This window comes from Prionailurus bengalensis, chromosome D3 (assembly GCF_016509475.1).
Source record: "Prionailurus bengalensis isolate Pbe53 chromosome D3, Fcat_Pben_1.1_paternal_pri, whole genome shotgun sequence".
NCBI classification, from domain to species: Eukaryota; Metazoa; Chordata; class Mammalia; order Carnivora; family Felidae; genus Prionailurus; species Prionailurus bengalensis.
Genome location: NC_057356.1, coordinates 32,200,204 through 32,221,947, shown reverse-complemented (window position 1 = coordinate 32,221,947; position 21,744 = coordinate 32,200,204). Strand labels below are relative to the sequence as shown.

At 36.8% G+C, this 21,744-nt stretch overlaps 1 protein-coding gene across 1 annotated transcript in view; it reads right to left on the bottom strand.

The window, feature by feature from the left end:
- SPIRE1 (spire type actin nucleation factor 1) overlaps positions 1–21,744 on the bottom strand; it is a 205,540-nt gene that overhangs the window by 71,319 nt on the left and 112,477 nt on the right. The window contains 2 exon segments of the mRNA XM_043559432.1: positions 115–279; positions 4,575–4,652. Coding sequence (XP_043415367.1) covers positions 115–279; positions 4,575–4,652 — 243 coding nt within the window.

The following is a 21,744-nucleotide window of genomic DNA, read 5'->3' as shown; positions in this document are numbered from 1 at the left end:
AAATAAATAAACGTTAAAAAAAAAAAAACAACAAAACACTGAGAACATTTTCAACAAATAAGATTACTATAGAATAACCATTTGAGTTTATTAATGGTTTTCTTTGTTACTTACCATTACTTTTCGCAAAGTGTATCTTTTAGATCGAATGTCATCCATTAGCATCTCATACGGGGTGAGCTGATATTCAATGGGCAAAGGGTTGTACTGCCGCTCTTGGACCTTCTTAAGTTTTACTCCATTCCGCAAATCCCTCATCACCTGTACCCAGAATCGAGCCTAAAAGAATCAAGGGTAGAGAGATGTCCATGAATAAATTTACTAGTTCCCTCTAAGTAGCTACAGTCATACAGAAAAAATGAAGAGCTTGGCTTGCAAAACATTGAGTAGACCGAACAAAACTGATTTTTAAAACTAGATTTTATAATACTAAGTAAAAAGCCAGTAGAGAATCACGAGCTCTAAGTTCTGAGGCACCTGGGTATAAACCCTAACTCACTCACTGTGAAAGGCTCTATTAATGGCCTCAGTTCTTCACGCCTCCTGTGTCTACACCCTGTTATGTGATTTTGCTCACTGAAGAGTATATTTCCCACACTCTAACATTGGTTTTGGCTTTACGATTTGCTTGGCCACTGGAAGGAATAGTAGTGGATGTGATGTAACCAAAGTCTGCAAAAGCAAATGCATAATGGGTTTGTGCTTCTATTGCCATGAGAACATTATGCCTGGACTAGCATGATTGTCCAGGAGAAGAATGACACACACATAACTGATCTGTACGCTCATGAGCTAAATAAATGTACTACTTTATGCGACTGTGATTCTGTAGTGGCTGGTTAGGCGGCATTACTGTGACCACAGCTAAATGATACAATCACCTATTAGCTATCTGACATCCAGCAAGTTGTTTCACCTCTCTGACCCCTGGCTTCCTCACCAATAAAAGATAATGGTACTTCATAACTTGCTGAGATGGTCATATATTATGTGGAAAATGGCCATAATTTTTATGTTATTACTATCTTTGCACAAATTACATAATATTGGCCTTCTTATCAACAAATAATGGTAAACTGATTTGCTAGGCCTTCAAGAAAATGAGATATAAATGAAGTACTTACAATAATATAAGACATACTAAATATGTATATTATTATTATAAGTTAATCCTTTTATTTTCCTGCCTATAAGCTAAGGTGTCATAGTCTCTACTTCAGTGAAAAGTAAATCAATATGATATTTAACTGAAACACTGTGGTTTGTTAAAATTAATAAGTAGTTCATATTTATTACTTAAACATATTTATTAAAAACCATGTGATATATTTCATAAGAATTATCTGTATAAAATAACTGATTAAATTTCTCAAAAATGGAATTTATGATTTTTTAAAAAATGTATACCATTTCTTATTCCAAATAAGATTCGAGGTACTTAATATTGTGGTATATCCATTAGAACACCTTCTAAAATATTCCTATTTTAAACAGATCCTTAGAGGGGCGCCTGGGTGGCGCAGTCGGTTAAGCGTCCGACTTCAGCCAGGTCACGATCTCACGGTCCGTGAGTTCGAGCCCCGCGTCAGGCTCTGGGCTGATGGCTCAGAGCCTGGAGCCTGTTTCCGATTCTGTGTCTCCCTCTCTCTCTGCCCCTCCCCCGTTCATGCTCTGTCTCTCTCTGTCCCAAAAATAAATAAACGTTGGGAAAAAAAATTAAAAAAAAAACAAACATCCTTAGATTCTGCCATTAAAGATATTCTAATACAATATCCCTAAAATATTCAGATATCTCTTTTGAGAATGTTCTTGTCCCAATTTCTCTTTTTCTTATACACATTCCTTTTAAGATCCAGTTCAAATATCATCTCATCTTTTAAAATGCTATCTCTTCTCTTGACTGCCCAGGGCTTTAAGAAAACTTGACATATGTGAAATTTTGAGTACTTAAAACAGATAAATTAGGGGATGATTACTCATATTAGAAGATTTTGCTATAATTTATGAAAGGATTCAAACAGACTTTTTATATAGCCAGTTCTTTATATAGTATTGTTTGACAAAAATTTTCAGAAATTTAATTCAGAGATAAAAGTCACAGTAAAATAATGCACGACTGTCACTGTATGTACTCCCAGAGATTCAGTCATTCACATATTCCATCAGAGAGATCCTGAGATGCTACCATCAAAGATACTCTAATTCTCCTTCATTCTTTCATTTCATTCTAATCTTTCTAAATAATTCATTTTAATGGTCTTATAAGAGAGCAGCTGGTGATCTAGGCAAATGGAACTCCCTTTGGAGTTAGTGCATCTCTCGTCAGTGATCCTACCAGTTTTTAAATGAGGCTGCCCTACGGCAATAAATTAAGTTTTTTTAGTTCAAGTTTAAACTAGCTGTTTGCTAAATTCTGACCACCTGGAGTTATTTATCTGGCTTCCACGTCTAAAAAAACAAATTTTAAAATTTATTAGTCAAGATAAAATACACCTGAAATAAGGCTATTAGAGTATTCTACACAAAGGAAACTTAATAAACAATACTATTCTAAAATGATCATACCCATTTACAAGACATTACAGGCTACTTATTTTTTAACCTTAATCTTAAATGTTCTAGATTAATATCATTCCAAATATCTCAGTGAAGATATCAATAAATTATGAATATTTATATCCATACATCAATACATGTGGATCCATACAATGGATTGGAATACTACTAGTAATAAAAACAACAAACTATCGGGGCATCTGGGTGGCTCAGTCGGTTAAGCGTCCGACTTAGGCTCAAGTCATGATCTCGTGGTTCGTGAGTTCGAGCCCCACATCGGGCTCTGTGCTGACAGCACGGAGCCTAAAGCCTGCTTCAGATTCTGTGTCCCCCTCTCTCTCTACCCCTCCCTCACTCATGGTCTGTCTGTCTGTCTTGTCTCTCTCTCAAAAATAAACATTAAAAAAATGAAAAAACAACAACAAACTATTGATAGAGGCAACAACATGGATGAAATCTCAGAAGAATTATGCTGAATGGAAGAAGCCAAGCAAAAAACAGTACATACTATATGATTACATTTTTGCAAAATTTTAGAAAATGCAAACTAATCTATAGTGAGAGAAAGCAGATCATGGATTGCTTTCCCATGAGTTCCTCCCAGATCATGAGGAGAAAGGAAGCAGGATTACAAAGGGGTATGAGGAAACTATGGGGGTTAATGGATGGGCTCACGATTTTGATTATGATGATGGTTTCATGGGTATGTATGTATGTGTGTATATGTCAAAACTTATCAAATTATGCCTTTTAAATATGTGTAACTTATTGCATGCTGATTATACTTTAATAAAGGTGTTAAAAAAGAATATGGCAAACAAAGTCTAATATGGTCAAAAGCAATTTGTTCATATCCCCCAAATATTCCTAGTCCCTCATTTAATGATATCATTTTTTTTAAACGTTTTATTTATTTTTGAGACAGAGAGAGACAGAGCATGAATGGGGGAGGGGCAGAGAGAGAGGGAGACACAGAATCAGAAGCAGGCTCCAGGCTCTGAGCCATCAGCCCAGAGCCCGACGCGGGGCTCGAACTCACGGACCGTGAGATCGTGACCTGAGCTGAAGTCAGCCGCTTAACTGACTGAGCCACCCAGGCGCCCCTAATGATATCATTTTTTAACCAATATCCTTAACCTGAAAATTCAGAATCCTAAAATGTGCCTTCCCACTGATGCCTGAACATACCTCAGTCTAATTTCATGACAATGACTCAGCCCCAAGGCTGTCATGCCTACCCAACTCTAAGTCATACATGAGGGCAGGGACTCTTGGTTTTACTAGGGTCTAGTACCATGCCAGAAAAATAGTGGCTACTCAAACTGTATTGCATAAATACACTGTAATCATCTGTGCTAGAAATCTGTCTTCTGTTCTATGCAGGCAGAGATCCTATAATAATACAGGAATGAATAATTCTGCATCTCAGAACCCTAATACAGTAACTATTCATCGGATAAATGAATGCACAACACTGTAGTTTCACACCTTATCCTGAAACAGAGGTTAAACTCTGACTTACAAGAGTATGCTAAGGCATTAATATAATCAGGAAGGTCAGTATTTTATTTATTTATTTTTTTCAACGTTTATTTATTTTTGGGACAGAGAGAGACAGAGCATGAACGGGGGAGGGGCAGAGAGAGAGGGAGACACAGAATCAGAAACAGGCTCCAGGCTCTGAGCCATCAGCCCAGAGCCCGACGCGGGGCTCGAACTCACGGACCGTGAGATCGTGACCTGGCTGAAGTCGGACGCTTAACTGACTGCGCCACCCAGGCGCCCCAGGAAGGTCAGTATTTTAAAACATCAATTTTATCAGAAGGGACATTGGGGTAGTTCTAATAAAATCAGTTAGTTTTGTAAAATGGGGAAGATATTTCCTCAAATGTAAGACTAAGCACATTCAAATTCATATAATATCAATTCGTATTACAGTCCTTAGTAACAAGCATTTTAGAAATCATCACACTCTGTCTTCAACACTAAGCAAAACAGTGAATATCCAACTACCTTACCCAGTCAGCATTTTTCAGGTCTTCCAGGTCTGTGTTAGATTCATCACTCTTTTCCATTTCTTGAATCTTCTTAAGATTCTATCAATTAAAATAAAAAGAAAACATTTAGGTATAAAAATTTCATTATGCTACCTTCTCAAATGAAAATTTCTAACAGATATCTTCAGATAAAGTGTATATAGAAGCATTATTGAAGCAGATAGTACAGAATCTACTCCCCTATACATTTCAGTCAATGGTAAACTACAATAGATACAGTACTACAGAGAGATGGGCTGAGATTGTTCCTTCTAATTTCCTTCTAGGCCTTGCAGCTAAACCTTTGTCACAATATTAACTCACACCACTAAAATGTATTGACGTTGTCTTTTCCCCCAATGCCCTTATTCAATCCACCATCAAATCTCACAGATATTATTTCCTCCATATAACCTAAGCCCTCTTCTTTTTATCTCCACTGCAGATGCCTTAATCCAAACACTAATTTTTGCTGACTTCTGATGTGGTCTGGCCCCAGATGTTCTCCTCTCCTCACCCCCATGCCTGGTCTCATTTATTCTTATTTCTGCTCTTCTTTCAGATATCAGGCTCAACAGAACCATCAATTCTTCAGGAAAGCCTTCCCTTCCCCTCAATTAAGTCAAATCTTCCTACTATACAGTGGCATATAGCACCATCCACCTTTCCTCTGTAGTCTTTTTTACACTGTAGTTTTACATTTGTTTGTACCTTCCCTCTAGGTTTCATGAGCAAAATTCCATTCTCAGGGGCTAATATATATAGCATTGGCACTTTTTATACTCAATATATATTTGTCAAATAATTTCATGAGTAAATTTCAATATATAAAATGCTTTTTATTTATTTATTATTTGGTAATGTATATATTGCAAAAACGATTACTGCAATAAGGGTAGTTACCACCTCCACCGCCTCCTATAATTACCTTTTTGTGTACGTGGTGAGAACACTTCAGATCTACTCTTGAAACTTTCAAGCATGTAAGGCAATATTGTTAACTACAGTCAACATGCTGTATATTAGATCTCCAGAACTTATTCATCTTAAAACTGCAAGTTTGTACACTTTTCAATTTTTAATTTATTTGAATGCTGTTGACACACAATGCCCCACCCTTTGAAACTGCATGAATCCAACATTTGCAATTTTAAGAAAATCATGATAACTAAAACATCTACTCAGCTATTAATTACTAATCTGTGTTATACCATTCCTACTTACAACAAATCAATTCTTGTATATTTTATAATTTGTTGAGTTTATTTGCCTGAATGCTTGTGGACTGAGTTTAAATGTACCTTATGAAACCTAGTTTATTTTATATGAAAATACTTAATAGAAAACATTTCTAAACCATTTATTTTTTGCTTCTCAACATCTCAGATTGACCATCTGCAAAATGAGAATAACATCACCTGCTTTTTTTGTACTTAATAATGTATAGGAGTATTAATATAAAAAGAATAAAATTACTCTGAACACTTGAAGAAAATGTGGTATAAATAACGTACTCTCTTGCTAGGAAAGACATTTGGGGGATGAGGGAAGTACTTCTTGGCTGCAACAGGGTATGGGGAAATAATAATACCAGCTAACAAGTGCTAAGGCTTCAAGCAACCATCACTTAACCCCAAGCACAACCCCTGTTATGGCTGGGCTCACAACTGAGGCTCACAAAAGCTAAGTGACATGGCTGGGGTCTCCCCACAGGCAGGACAGAGAGCTAAGTAGGTAGAAGTGGCATCAGGGTCTCAGACAGGAGATAAGATGTGTGGAAGGGACACCAGATAATGAGAAGAATGGCCCTGTTGGGAATCTAAGTGTCCTGATACTGCTTCCCAATGACTTAGATAAGCCTTAGAAAAAAGCTGGATAAAGTTCTACATTACTTTTGCTAAAATTAGTATTTATGAACTGCTAACACACAAGGAAAAAGAAGACTTTACGACTTGTAACTGGGCTTTGCAGATAATTGGGTACTTAATATCTAGTGTAACATTGTGTCAAAATCTGAGTAATAATCATTACTAAATTAGGACCCTCCATTTTCTGTGTTTAATGACACAACAGATGTCCTGGTACATGCAATTTTTCTGATATTTAAAATACCCCCCCCCTTTTTTTGCTACAGATAATTAGTTGTCTTTTTAAAAATCTCTGATGATTTAAAGCCATGGTTTTCAACCCAAGTCCACAATCTTCATCAAGTAGTGATATCTTGAAATCAGAGCTGAACAGGGAAGAGATCAAAAGGACAGGCACATTTATTTTGTTCCTCTGAGGACTTTAATCCAAGCTCTATCCCAAAAAGAATTAATGCCTTAAGGTATATATTCTTCTATTGACTAGAATAGTGTTCTTTCTAGCTTTTTATAATTAAAAGCGTAAAAGAAAAGAAAGAGATTTAGGGAGGTGAAATGCCTTTGGGCACCTTGGGACTCTCTTAGCAGCAGTGCTCTTCCCTCCCTTACCCAAATACCAAAAGCTTAGAATAAGTACCTCATCTCTTCCTATTTCTTCCAACTCCGGCCTTGGGGCATTTGCACTGGCTGTTCCTCTCTCCACAATGCTTTACCCCCCATCTCCACATAGCTAATTCCCATACATATCTCATTTTTGCTCAAATGTCACCTTCTCAATGGGGCCTACCTTGACCATCCTATACAATCCTATACAAACCCCAAGCTCCACTCCCTGCACTAGCAATTCCCCTAGTCTATGTCTTTTCCAAAAATCATCCTGCCTTCTAATAGTCTATATGATTTACTCAATGTGTTTACTGCCTGCCTTTCGTTACTAGATTTTAAGTTTCATAAGGAATTATTTTTGTGTATTTTGTTCACTGCTGGGCTCCTGAAATCTCTAGAAGCATGCCTTGCTCTTGGTAGGTGCTTAGCAAGTATTTGTTGAATAAGTGAATTAAGATCTTTCAACCAAGCCCTTCAATCTCAACAGCTCTTATCAAGTCAACTTTAATAAGAAGCCCTATGAAAGGGAAAATTATTCAGAGGAAATTCTGAATTTTCTTCTCTAAATTCAGAATCTACTGAAGGGGTGGGGAAGAAAACTCTTATCTATGCCACACGGAAACATGTGCTTTCCAGTTCAGGGAAATAAACATGTAATCCAAGCTCACATTACATTTAAGTGTCTCATTCAGTCAACAGATTAAAATAAATAATAATCAGAGTAAATAAAAAGAAAAAAATGCACACTGAAGTAATTATAATACTAAACACGTCAACAAGATTCAGTCAACATCAGAATAAATTGGCTTGAAACCTTAGTGCCTAAGAAGATCTAGATGTACACATGGGCCAACACCCTAACAACACACTTTCCCCATCCATAACCAAGAGTGCAATATGGGCTCTTTGTCACCTACAGGCTGATCCCACAGCAAGCACTATATTGTTTACCCAATGATCTATAAGCCAAAAGATAATGAAAAAAGCTGAAAACATGATGGAGAAACCCATTTTTGCAAGCCTATGTTGTTTTTTAAAATTTCTTGGGGCGCCTGGGTGGCGTAGTCGGTTAAGCGTCCGACTTCAGCCAGGTCACCATCTCGTGGTCCCTGAGTTCGAGCCCCGCGTCGGGCTCTGGGCTGATGGCTCGGAGCCTGGAGCCTGTTTCCGATTCTGTGTCTCCCTCTCTCTCTGCCCCTCCCCCGTTCATGCTCTGTCTCTCTCTGTCCCAAAAATAAATAAACGTTGAAAAAAAAAAATTAATTAAAAAAATAAAATAAAATTTCTGATGGTCTCTAGGTCCTTCTAGGCTCCAAACAAGAGAAAGCAAGATAAATAGTATAGGTACAGGAGAAGATGGGTGGTCTTTGGCAAGATGAAGATATATATCTTTTTTTCTAGATTCCCACTGCTACTACCAAAGCTGATGATGGCAAGTTCTTTCAACTGTTCTTTCTGCCTCGGTATCTTCCTCATTTGGTTTATCATTTTACTCCCCTATGATGGGTTCCCAGTGTTTCTGCTGTCACCTTCAAACTGGGGTACCCATATTTCCAGGGACCTCTGGTCAAACAGTATAGTGATATGCCAGGGAGCATTTACAATGACAGATAAACAGGACACATTTTCCTGGAGCAAATTTTACTCACAGATGTGATGGATTATCATGCTGTGGTAAGTTGCCTAGGTCCACACCCTGCACCCACTTCAGGAATGAAGTACTCTTCCACTGCTGCTGGAGGTTTTGTCTGCTGTGGCTCATAACCTAATCCTGCCCTAGGAGCTGCACTCAGGGCTCAGAGCAAGGAGCTGCCTTGTCATGGGTATGCCCCATCTCTGGGGTAGCCCACACCCAATCACTGGTCTGTGTGGAGGTACACAGGTCAGGCCCCCTTGCCTCTCTTGGGACATCTCTGAAAGGCCATCCCAACTTCTGAGCTCCCTGTGGGATCGGCTGCAACCTGCTGCACGTGCATAATAGTTCAACTTTTCCTTCACCGCTCACAGGTGTTCCCCAAAGCAGTTCCCAATAAAACCTCCCAAATTCAAATTTTACCCCTCAGAATCCTTTTCATGGGGGAACTCAATCCACACATGGAACATTTAAAAAATATTACAATTAGGGACGCCTGGGTAGCTCAGTCAGTTGAACATCCGACTTTGGCTTGGGTCGTGATCTTACAGTTCGTGAGTTCGGGCCCTGCATCAGGCTCTGAACTGACAGCCCAGAGCCTGGAGCCTGCTTTGGATTCTGTGTCTCCCTCTCTCTCTCTGCCCCTCCCCCACTCATGCTCTGTCTCTCTCTGCCTCTCAAAAATAAAGAAACATCATACAAAAATAAAAAAATAAAATATTACAATTAGATGTAGACATATAAAATAAAAGTTTACATGGATTTTAAAGGTAAAATGTATGATTTCAAGGACACTTTGACTTGCACTGAACAATACATCTCTCAGTGGGTATCTGTTGCTTTTGTCTAGATACATCTCCCCCCTTCCTTCTTTCATTTGGGGAATTCAGCCCCTACAGTTTGAGTAGGGCTAATCCCATGGCTGGCACACCTTATCACCTACTCACAAGGGTGAGGACACAGCCTCCACCAGCCAGTGCAGCCACAGCAACTAGTTCTTGAGCAGGCATATGTTTCTGAACTTTCCTCCAAGATATTTTTGCTCTAATTAAGAGAAAGACTTTCTGCTGGAGTTACTAAACTGAGGAAATGTGAGGTTTAAGCTACAGACTGTCATCTTACCTGCTTTTTAGTAAAAGCCCATCCCGGGGAGTGAGAGAGAGAAGGCCAGCCCTGATTACAGAGTTTGAGACACTGGATCCAGCTGCGCCTAAAGTTAGCTGTACCCTTAGACTTTCCATTTATGTGAGCCAGTAAATATTCCCCTACTTCACTCATGCTAATTGGAATGGATTTCTGTTACTTGCAACTGAAAGAGTTATGATTTAATATGTTCCTTTAGTCTAGAAGTACGAGTTCATGCTTCTATGTCTTAGGGGTAGTCTGGTTGAGTAATATGAGAAGCACATGGTCCCTTTTCCATCCAACCTTAAATTTTACTGTTTTCCAACACATCCCATCCAGATGGTCTTACTGTTTTACACCTTTACACATCTCCGCCTTTACTTGTGCCGTGATAAAATCCCTAACTCCCTGCTACTAAGAAAAACGATCTGTTCTTTATAATACTAAAGACAGTTTAAATTAATAGTCCAAGAATTTCATGTTTTTTAATTTTTCTGAATTTCTACCATAAACTGTAGTTCAGACACTTCCTAGCTGTGTGTCTTTATACGGGTCACCTAACTGCTCTAATCCTCAGTTTGTTTTCCCATCTGTAAAATGCAGACAAAGAACTACTTTCTAGATTTTGTTAATATTACATAAAATAATACAGAAAGAATACAGCATGGTGCCTGGCTCATGTTAAGCATTTAGTAAGTACTAGTTATTAAAAACCAACAAATATCTGTGAGATTTCACTGTGAATACTTTTTATTCCATCACAATAACATTTTATTCTTTTACCAAATGAGACCTCTCTCTGGCCTCTTCATGAAATCAAAATCCTGACTCACAAATAAGTCAAATACAGTAGCTGAGAATCTGTGAATACTGTAATTGAACAGGCCTGAAGAAATGTGCAACTAGAAATCTCAGGTTTCTAGTTAGCAAAAACAAATGAGTTATTTGAAAGTAAATTACATATTTTTCTAGTGTTGGTGACAAGCTTCTGTCAATTATATTCTGGCTTCTGAATAAATTATTTTGTATGCATAAATGTAATAACAGATGCCAACCTGAGCTTGGAATATGGTGAGAAAGTTATAATTGAGTACCCGCATGGCAATTAACTCTCTGCAGGTCTGACATAACCATTCTCAAGCTAGCAATTAGCACTGCTCCAAGCCAACACTTTCAGTTCCTGGCACCTTAAAAAACAAACAAATAAAATCTACTCTGTGAATCACAAGATATCAAATGCTCACAGAATAATTTTAATTCATTTGTATAGGTTCAACACCAGCTCACATATAAATGCCTCTTTTTAGATTAAACCACCCTTACAGATATATTCATATATTAAAAGAATACTTTAATAACAGCATTTCAATGATGATCATTTTCCTGCATACTGTTAACCACTTTGTGCCATTTATCATTTATTGATATTCCTCTATATACTGAGTACATGTTTCAGTTAGAAACTTTTCAATGTGTAAAAATGAATATGTTTTAGTAACTCCTTAAACCTTTTTTTTACTCAATATATGCTAATATGCTTTCAAAGAAATTACTATTAATTATATTTCCCGAGTGACAAAATCACTTATATAAATGTCGCCTGTAATAAAAAGAACACATATATCAGCCACAGAGATTAATAGCCATGCTGTCCTAGCTGAGATATTTTTACCATAGAGAAAAGCAAGAAAAGGGATTTTATCATATTTACCAGCCCAAAATTAGTGTTCCAAAAGTTAGGGTACAAAAAACTCCCATGGAATTATAGCAGTTCATCTGATAACTGGAAGTCTCCCATATACATTAAATAGTGGATAATTACAAAAGAATATGATTTATATTTTCATCAAGTTTTATAACACTTTCTTAAAGATGTAATATAGTCTTCTCCTCAAGGGATACGATTAGGAAAAGGTAACTACAACAAAGATGAAAGAAAGTCAGCATTTTATTTAATTAAAAAATGTAAAATGTTAAGATACTAAACTATAAGTTAATTATTTCTGTAAAATTTAATTTGAATTTATATGGTTCATTAAAGAAATTACAAAAAACTATAGATGAAGTCATCACAATGAAGGAAATTCATTCTAAATTCTTCCAATACTTTTGTGTACACACACACACACACACACACACACACACACACACACTCTGTCTCTCTCTCTCTCTCTCTCTCTCTCTCTCTCTCTCTCTCTCTCTCTCTGAGGGTTTAATGAATGTCTCTGCCTCAAGTAGCTGGACTCACAGTATCTCCCTAATACAACCACCCTTCCAGTTTTCATATTTATCCACCCCTATAGACTCACCAAGTCTTCACACATAAAGAAAGGCAGTGATAATCATAAAATGATCATTAAAATATCATGGACAATATTTGCAATCTATATCACAACAAGTATTTTCTTAAGACATACAAATGGGTAAGTAAAGACCAATACTACATTAGAAAAATGGGCAAAGGATATGAATAGGCAATTGATAAATACAAATATGCCCTTAAGCATATGAAAAGTTGCCCAATCTCATTCATTCAAAGGAGAATGTAAACTAAAACTAAGGAATACAAATTTTCACCTATCACTTAAAAAACACATTGCGTAGGAAAAGACACACTCTTACACAATGCAAAGGATAAGATCATTGGTAAACCTCTATTGAAGACAATTTCATATTTTATGAAAATTGTAAATGCACATGCCATTTGAACCAGTAATTCAAATTTTAGGAATTTATCCTACATATATGATTACACCCATGAAAAGTAGCTTTAAAACTATCCACTGTAGCATTGTATGAAACATCAAAAGATTAGAAGTAATCTTTCTAACAGAGAGCTGATTAAATCAATCAGTATATCCACACAAGAAAATATTACAAACTCATACTAGATGTAAACACTATGGACTGATATGAAATGATCTCCAAGATATATTATTAAATGAAAAAAGGAAAGTTCAGAACAGCATAAAAAAGGAAGAAAAAAACATGATGTTTTTGTTAGTTATGGATAAAATGTCTCCATAACAACAAAAAACAAATTAATAGCATTTATTGTCTGTGGGACAGCAGCCAGCATAAGGGTATAGCTTAGTATAATTTGAATGTTTGAATCATATGAATTTTCTTAAAATAAAGTTAATTAAATTGAAGAAGTTACAGAACCTGCAAGTAGAAGACTTCTTACATGCTATTTATTTATTTATTTATTTATTCATTTATTTATTTATTTAGAGAGAGAGAGAGAGAGAGAGAGAGAGAGAGAGAGAGAAGTGGTGCAAGAGTGAAGAGCAGAGAGAGGGATAATCCCAGGAGGGGCAGAGAAGAGAGAAAGAGAGAGACAGAATTGAGGCTCACCCAAAGCAGGGCTCATGTTTTACCTGAAGAGGGGCTCGGGGCTCATGTTCACTGGAAGTGGGGCTAGAGCACACCTGATGTGGGACTTGAACTCACAAACCATGAGATCATGACCTGAGCCAAAGTCAGATGCTTAACGACTGAGCCACCCAGGTACCCTTACATGATCTTAAATAAAGATTCTTCTGCAATTATTTTAGCAGGGAGAATAGTGATACAAGCAAGATACCCAGGGCAGAGAGAGTAATTTAATTACTTCTGATGAGGTAAATGCTCTGCACGTTTACTAACATTCACAAAATAATAAATCAATAGAAAAAAGACAGACATTGACAAGGGCCATGAAAAGTTACAAATGATGGACGATCTAATTAAAATGAACAAATGGCAATCTTACAAACAGACATCTGGTGGCAGTTCTTTCTTTCAAAAAATGATATGCTCATGTCTTGGCAGAATATAAATCCATTTTAGCTGTAGGGAGAAATTTCCAGCTAACCTAAATGCCAGTTTTATTATTGGAAGTGTTGTGAGCAGGCATGAGGAGAATGATAGGCAGGGAATATGAGAAAGCTGACTAAAATACACTTTTTTTTTTTTAACTTATTTTTTTTAAGTAGGCTTCATGCCCTGCGCAGAGCCGGAAGCAGGGTTTGAACTCACAACCCTGAGATCAAGACCTGAACTGAGGTCAAGTCGGATGCTCAACTGACTGAGCAACCAAGGGACTCCTAAAATACATCTTAATATGTTAATGAGATAGAGGTCTTGTGACTTTATCTTTGTAAGTGTAGTCAAGCAGAATATGTCAGAAGTCATACCACATGCAGATGCCTTAGTATGATTGAATGTGGTCACTGGCAATGGTATTATGTAACACAGGTGGATTTGGTTATGGGCTAAGAGATGGTGGATGCTAAATACCTACATTTGATTTTTTCCAATAAACTGTAGGTAATTAAATGTGGCTATTTGACTTTTTAAAAAGACAAAAAATAATAACAGCTTAGTCAATTCCAAAAACATCGCTTTTCCCCTAGCAACAAAAGATACTTTATATACACACATTTATACACACACACATATACACACGCACATAATATTCCACTGGTAATAATCTTATCTAAGATAAACAGCTCAAAGATTTCATCATGAAACTTTGATTTCTTATAGCACTAATAGTAACAATACTTAATGAAGTGTCACAGCAGTAGTTACGATTGTACAGTATAAAAACACTCATGTTAATATTGTGAAGATTCATACTGAGATTCATGCTTATTTCCAGTTCATCTTCTTACCCCATAATTCCAATATCTGGTCAAATATTAGCAGATAAAGGTAAACTGGTTCTAATCTACGCATCTAGAGATCATCCTTCCATCATTAAATTTAGGGTAAGATTTAACTATTCAAAAGAGTTGAATGATGAGGTTTAAAATAAAGTCACATGTAACTAAGGTTCATTAAAACATTCGGAAAATCAAGACACTAGCATAATGTTACTTGTATTTTTATTTTTCTAAAAATTTTTACTTTCATTTGAATATAGTTGCCACACAATGTTCTACTAGTTTTAGGTGCACAATGTAGCGATTTGACAAGTTTATATATTCCGCTATGCTCATCACAAGTGTAGCTACCATCTGTCCTACTATACCACTATTACAATATCATTGACTGTATTCCTTGTGTTGTGCTTTTTATTCCCATGACTTATTCATTCCATAACTGGAAGCTCGTGTCTCCCACACCCCTTCAACAATTTTGTCCAACCTCTCACCTCCCTCTCCTCTGGCAACCACCAGTTTGTTTTCTGTATTTATAGGTCTGATTCTGCTTTTTATTTACTCATTTGTCTTTTTTTTTAAGCTTCCACTTATGAGTGGAATCATACCGTATTTGTCTTTCTCAGTCTGAATTATTTCATTTAACATAATGCCTTCTATGTCCATCCGTGTTGTCCCAAATGGCAAGATCTCATTTTTTCTTATGGCTGTGTAATACTCTGTACCTTGACTACTATAAATAATAAACTTGGGTGCATATATCTTTTTGAATTAGTGTTTTCATTAAATACCCAATAATGGAATTACTGGATCATATGGTAAACCTATTTTTTTTTTTTGCAATTCTATTTTTATTTTGAGGAACCTCCATACCGTTTTCCAGAGTGGCTGTACCAGTTTGCATTCCAGCAACCATGCACAGGGGTTCCTTTTTCTCCACATCCTTGCCAACACTTGTTATTTCTTTGGTCTTTTTAATTTTAGCCATTCTGATAGGTGTGGGGTGGTATCTCATTGTGGTTTTGATTTGCATTTCCTTCATGATGAGTGATGCTGAGCATCTTATGTGTCTTCTGGTCACCTATCTGTGTCTTCTTTGGGAAAATGTTTATTCAGGGCCTCTGTCCATTTTTTGAGTTATTTATTTTTCTGATGTTGAGTTGTGTAAGTTCTTTGTATATTTTGGATATTAACCTTTTATTGGATATATCATTTGCAAATCTCTTCTCCCACTTATAGTATGTTGTCTTTTTGTTTTGCTGATGGTTTTGTTTGCTGTGCAAAAACGTTTTATTTTGATGTAGTTCCAACAATTTATTTTTGCTTTTGTTTCCCTTTCCTTAGGAGACGTATCTAGAAAAATGTGGCTATGGCTGATGTCTGAGAAATTACTGCCTATATTCTCGTCTAAGATTTTATGGTTTGAAGTCTCACATTTAAGTCTTTAATCCATTTTGAGTTTATTTTTGTATATGGTGTAAGAAAGCCATCCAGTTTCATTCTTTTACATATAGCTCTCCAGTTTTCCCAGCAACATTTATTGAAAAGACTATCTTTTCCCCATTGTATATTTTTGCTTCCTTTGTCATAGATTAATTGACCATATAATCCTGAGTTTATTTCTGAGCTCTCTATTCTGTTCCACTGATCTATGTTTTTGGTGCCAGTACCATAGTGTTTTGATTACTACTGTGTACTACATCTTGAAGTCTGGGATTGTGAAACCTCTAGCTTTGCTCTTTCTCAGAATTGCTTAGGCTACTTTGGGTCTTTTGTCATTTCACACAAATTTTAGGATTATTTCTTCTAAAATTAAATACCCAACAGCATTTTCATAGTGATTGCATTGAATCTATAGGTTGCCTTGGGTAATATGAGTATCTTAACAATATTAATTCTTCCAATCCATGAGCATGGAATATCTTTCCAATTGTTTGTGTCATCTTTAATTTTTTTCATCAGTACATTGTAGTTCTTGCAGTACAGGTCTTTCACCCCTTTGGCTAAGTTTATTCCTTGGTATTTTGTTCTTTTTGGTGCAACTGTATTTGGTGCTTTTTAAGTTTCTCTCTACTACTTCATTATTAGTGTATAGAAACACTACTGATTTGTGAATATTAAGTATCTTGCCACCTGAATTTATTACTTCCAGTAGTTTTTATTTATTTATTATTTAAAATTTTTTTAATGTTTATTTATTTTTGAGAGAGATAGAGAGCACGAGCAGAGGAGGGGTCAGAGAGATGGAGACAGAGAATCTGAAGCAAGCTGTAGGCTCTGAGCTGTCAGCACAGAGCCCAATGCGGAGCTTGAATCCACAAACCAAGAGATAATGACCTGAGCCGAAGTCAGATGCTTAACCAACTGAGCCACCCAGGTGTCCCATAAGTAAGCATTTTCTAGGTGAGAGAAGAGGGGGAACAGGAACTTCAGGTAGGTACAGAGTCCCTGGATGCTCAGAGACTACAGGGGAGGTTGCATACAGTGAATGAAGAGCCTGGAGAGGTTAAGATTGAAGCCTGATTCTGAATAGTGCCCTATGTCATGCCAAGGAGTCTAAACTTTCCACCTACAAGTACCAAGTAGCCAACAAGATCTCTACACAGCGACATAACACTGGGTGGTAGACTGTAGATGAAAAGGGAAATTACATCAGAAGGCTTTCCCGTGGCCCAGGCAAGAGATGTCAGACCACTGCATGAAGAAGGCACAAGGCAGTGAGAACATGAAGGAGGCTGTACATTCTGGAGACAAGTCAAGAGTGTCAGGGACCAAGATTCAAGATAGATGGTAAGAAAGAAGATCTACAGTAGCTGAACCACAGATTCTCTAATTCATTCAACACTGATCAAATATTTAGAGGCCCTATTACACTGGGATATAGCAGTGTATCAGAGAGAAAAGGTCTTTGCCCTTCATGAGATTATTTTCTTGTGGTAGATACCAATGAGTAAGAAAAGAGGTCATCAAGACAACTGTGATAACTGTGAGGAAGGAAATAAACAGGGCAACTGATTTTAAAGTAAAAGACTGAGTGTAAGATATAAATATATATCTATATCTATTTATGTATACACACACACACGAGTGTTTAGGGGCGGTCTAAGGAGATGTCCATTAAGCGCAGGCCTGAAAGATGCAAATGGAAAACCATAATTAAAACAGTGGATGAAGATAGAATTTATGAGTTTAAGATATCAATAAAAAACTAATTAAGCACCACACTTGAGAAGAGATCAAAGATCGTTATAATCAGATAATCAGAAGTGACAATCCACACCTGTAGAGGCTGCTTCTGAAGAAATCCAAGATGGCTTAACTATATGAGACATCTTATCCCTTAGAGATCAAAATGTTTGGAATATTCCACTTTAGTTCTAGGATTGTTTATGTGTATGATGCAAGAAAGTGCAAGGGGAGAGAAAATTTTCATCACTTTGAGTACACAATCTCCTAGAAAACACTGACTTTAAAATCTATTTTACATGCCTTCTTATAATAATATGAACATATAATGTTTCATAAATCTCAATTATTTTTACTGTTCATTAATTTATGCCTAATATTACTGCATTAGGAATTTCTTCTTTATAGGGATTTCTTTATCATTAGATTTTAAAATACAGAATTTTTAGTGGATACTGACATCAATTAATAGTAATGTTGAGTGTTATAGCTCAATATTTATAATATTGAGCTTTCCTCTAAAATCTTCAACAGTGAATTGCCTTCCTATAAAATCCATCTCAAGTTTAAAATATGATGTAAAATAGTATATAATAACTTCATAGCAAATTTTACTGGGCATGCACTTAAAATGTTTATCAGTATACATTTTGCCTATACAACAAGACTTAAAAAAAAATGAGAATGAATAAAACAAAGATTTAGCCCAATGAATTGTACTTTCTGCAGCGAAGTTAACGATTACAGGGGCCTTAGCATACCTAATTGCCCTCTCCTCCCTTTCTAAAGATAAATGAACAGAAATCTAGCAAAAGCTATATAACTGATGTCCCATGAATAATGAGTGAAAGAAAATGATTCACCAACAACAAAGGGGCTTTTAAAAATGATCAGCGTCAGGGTGCTTGGGTGGCTCAGTTGGCTGAGCATCTCTTGATTTCCGCTCAGGTCATGCTCTCAGGGTCGTGGGATTGGGCTCTGTGCTGAGCACAGAGCCTGCTGCACATTCTCTCTCTCTCTCTCTCTCTCTCTCTCTCTCTCTCTCTCTCTCACCTTCTGCCCCTCTCCCCCACTTGCGCACTCTCTCTCTCACTCTAAAGTTAAAAAATAAAAAAAAGACTAGTGTTAATATATTATAAATATAAATTTTAAAATGACTTATTTGCTTGAAAAAAGGATTCTTCTTTCAAAAGAAAGATTGCTTTTATACACTATACTTCTCTGATACCTCAGGTTTTTTTTATACTAAATATAGTAATTAAAGAAATATAGTAAATATTCTATTGTGAAGCAACATATTTACTGTAGATTTGGGGTTGGGGGCAAGCACACTACACACTCTCAACAAGGAGGCAATGATGGTTAGAGCATGCTAGGAACATACTAGAATAAAATCAACTGACTTCTAATCTTAAAATGATTTTATTTCAGTCTTCGACATTTCTATCACACTTCTGTCTCTTCCCATTTCACACCTCCATATTATTTCATACCTAAACTTAACATGATACCTTCCTTCCTTCCATCCCATTTGTGTGCGTGTGTGAGACAGACAGACAGACAGACAGGCAGACACACACACACACACACACACACACACACACACACACACACAATGTTCTCTCATTTACCCTCTTCTCCCCAGCTCCAAATTTTATTCTCTCTGGCTCCCATAAATTTCTTTCCAATCCTGCTCAGAAGCCTATATCAAAGCATACATCTCCATTTTAGGAACTCTCTTCAACTTTGTTCCAATATAGTCTATCGTATGTGACTATTCTTAGAGGAAACCTTTGAGCATCTTTACGGGGATGAAGATAAGGATGAAGATGGAAACGCTGGTATCAGAAGTGCTGACAGCTTCTGTGTTAGCCCCCAATCTCTGTAAGCCTTAGTTTGCCAATTTGCAAAGTAAGAGTCACAGGACTGTTCATTAGGATTAAATGGAGTAAGCGACAGAGGGCATTTTATAGCTGTAGGAATAATACAGGAAAGCAGTAGGGACCACAGTTTGAGGAACCGATAAATAATTTCATTTAACAATAATAACACAGGGACTGATGATCAAACACTACCTAGACAGCAATGGAGTAAAGGACACTACCATTAATATAATTTCCTTTTCTACAACAAAAAATTTACATTTGAAACTGCCAAGCTAAATTCTCTACTCTCCAGCACACATGCTCACTGGCCACACTTGCTGGTAGAGTTTGGGTGGTGGTGGGTTACTGGCAATAGGACCTGGGCTGTCTCTTCTTTCATACAACCTGATGCACTAAATGGATTGTTTAGCCTGTCCCTTCATCTATAATTACATACAATGATATCAAATTGCTTATGAGACACAGTAATATGTGCCTACTTTCAAGAATATCAAATTGCTTTTGAGACACAGTAACAGCAGGTCTATCCAAAACTTCTCTATCATTCAGAGAATAACCTTAATGGATCTCATTCATTAAGAAGGAAATCATCACATCATAAAAAGATTAGAATAAAAGTGAGTTTGTATTCCATATAGATGATGAACTACAAAGCTCTGAGCTTTCTAAAGTAAGCCAGGTCTAATAAGCATAATTATGTCATAGAACAACTAGATAACACTTGGGAACAGGTTAGGGGTTTTACTTATATTTTAATACATTGTCAGTTGAGCATATAAGAAATTTAACATGAAGTATTTTTGGTCTGTGAAATCAGGAACATTATCAGCAACTAAGCTCAAATATTTTTTTCCCAATGTTTCGATACTATGAATTTACCCTAATTTTACACACACATGCGTGCCCACACACACAGATAAAATGTAATGTGAAACATCACTGATGATCAGATAATCAACTTATTAAATCAGAGGTCATCACTTTGAAAATTCCACTTGATACATACTAACTCACAGGTACAGAAGAAATATTATCTGATTCTTTATACATCCTGATATTTTTTAATGTTTATTCATTTTTGAGAGAGAGAGACAGAAGCAGGTCAGGGAGGGGCAGAGAGAGAGGGAGACACAGAATCCAAAGCAGGTTCCAGGCTCTGAGCTGTCAGCACAGAGCCTGATGTGGGGCTCAAACCCATGAACTGGGAGATCCTGACCTGAGCCGAAGTCAAACACTTAACCAAGTGAGCCACCCAGGCACCCCTGAAATACTGTCTGATTCTTAAATGTATAAGCATACCTCATAGATATTGCGGGTTTGGTTCCAAGCCACCACAATAAAGCAAATACCACAATAATGTGAGTCACGTGAATATTTTTGTTTTCATAGTATATATAAAAGCTATGTTTACACTATATTTCAGTCTATTAAATGTGCAATAGTAGTAGGTCTATAAAAACAATGTATATAATTTAAAAATATTTTATTGCTGGTGTGCCTAGGTGGTTCCATCGGTGAAGAGTCCAACTTCAGCTCAGGTCATGATCTCACGGTCCATGAGTCTGAGCCCCGCGTCGGGCTCTGTGCTGACAGCTCAGAGCCTGAAGCCTGCCTTTGGATTCTGTGTCTCCCTCTCTCTCTACCCCACCCCCCACTCATGCTCTGTCTCTCTCTTTCAAAAATAAACAAACATTTAAAAAAATAAAAAAATATTTTTATTGCTAAAAAAATGCTAACCATCATCTGAAGTTTCAGCAAGTTGTAATCTTTTTGCTGGTGGAGGATCCTGCCCTCAATGTTGATGGCTGCTGACTGATCAGGGTGGTGGCTGCTGAAGGTTGGGGTGGCTGTGGCAGTGTCTCTAATATAAAACAACAATGAAGTTTGCTGCATCAACTGACTCTTCCTTTCAGAATTTCTCTGCAGTATGTGATGCTGTTTGATAGTATTTTACCCACAGAACTTCCTCCCAAATTGGAGTCAGTCGTCTCAAACCCAGCCACTGCTTTATCAACTAAGTTATGTCAAAGTCTAAATTCTTTTTGTCATTTCAACAATATTCACAGCATCTTCACCAGGAGTAGATTCCATCTCCAAAAAAACTACTTTCTGATATTTTAATAGTGTTGTATGCTGACAGGTGGTAACTACACTTGTGGTAAGCAGAGCATAATGTATAGAAATGTTGAATCACTATGTTGTACA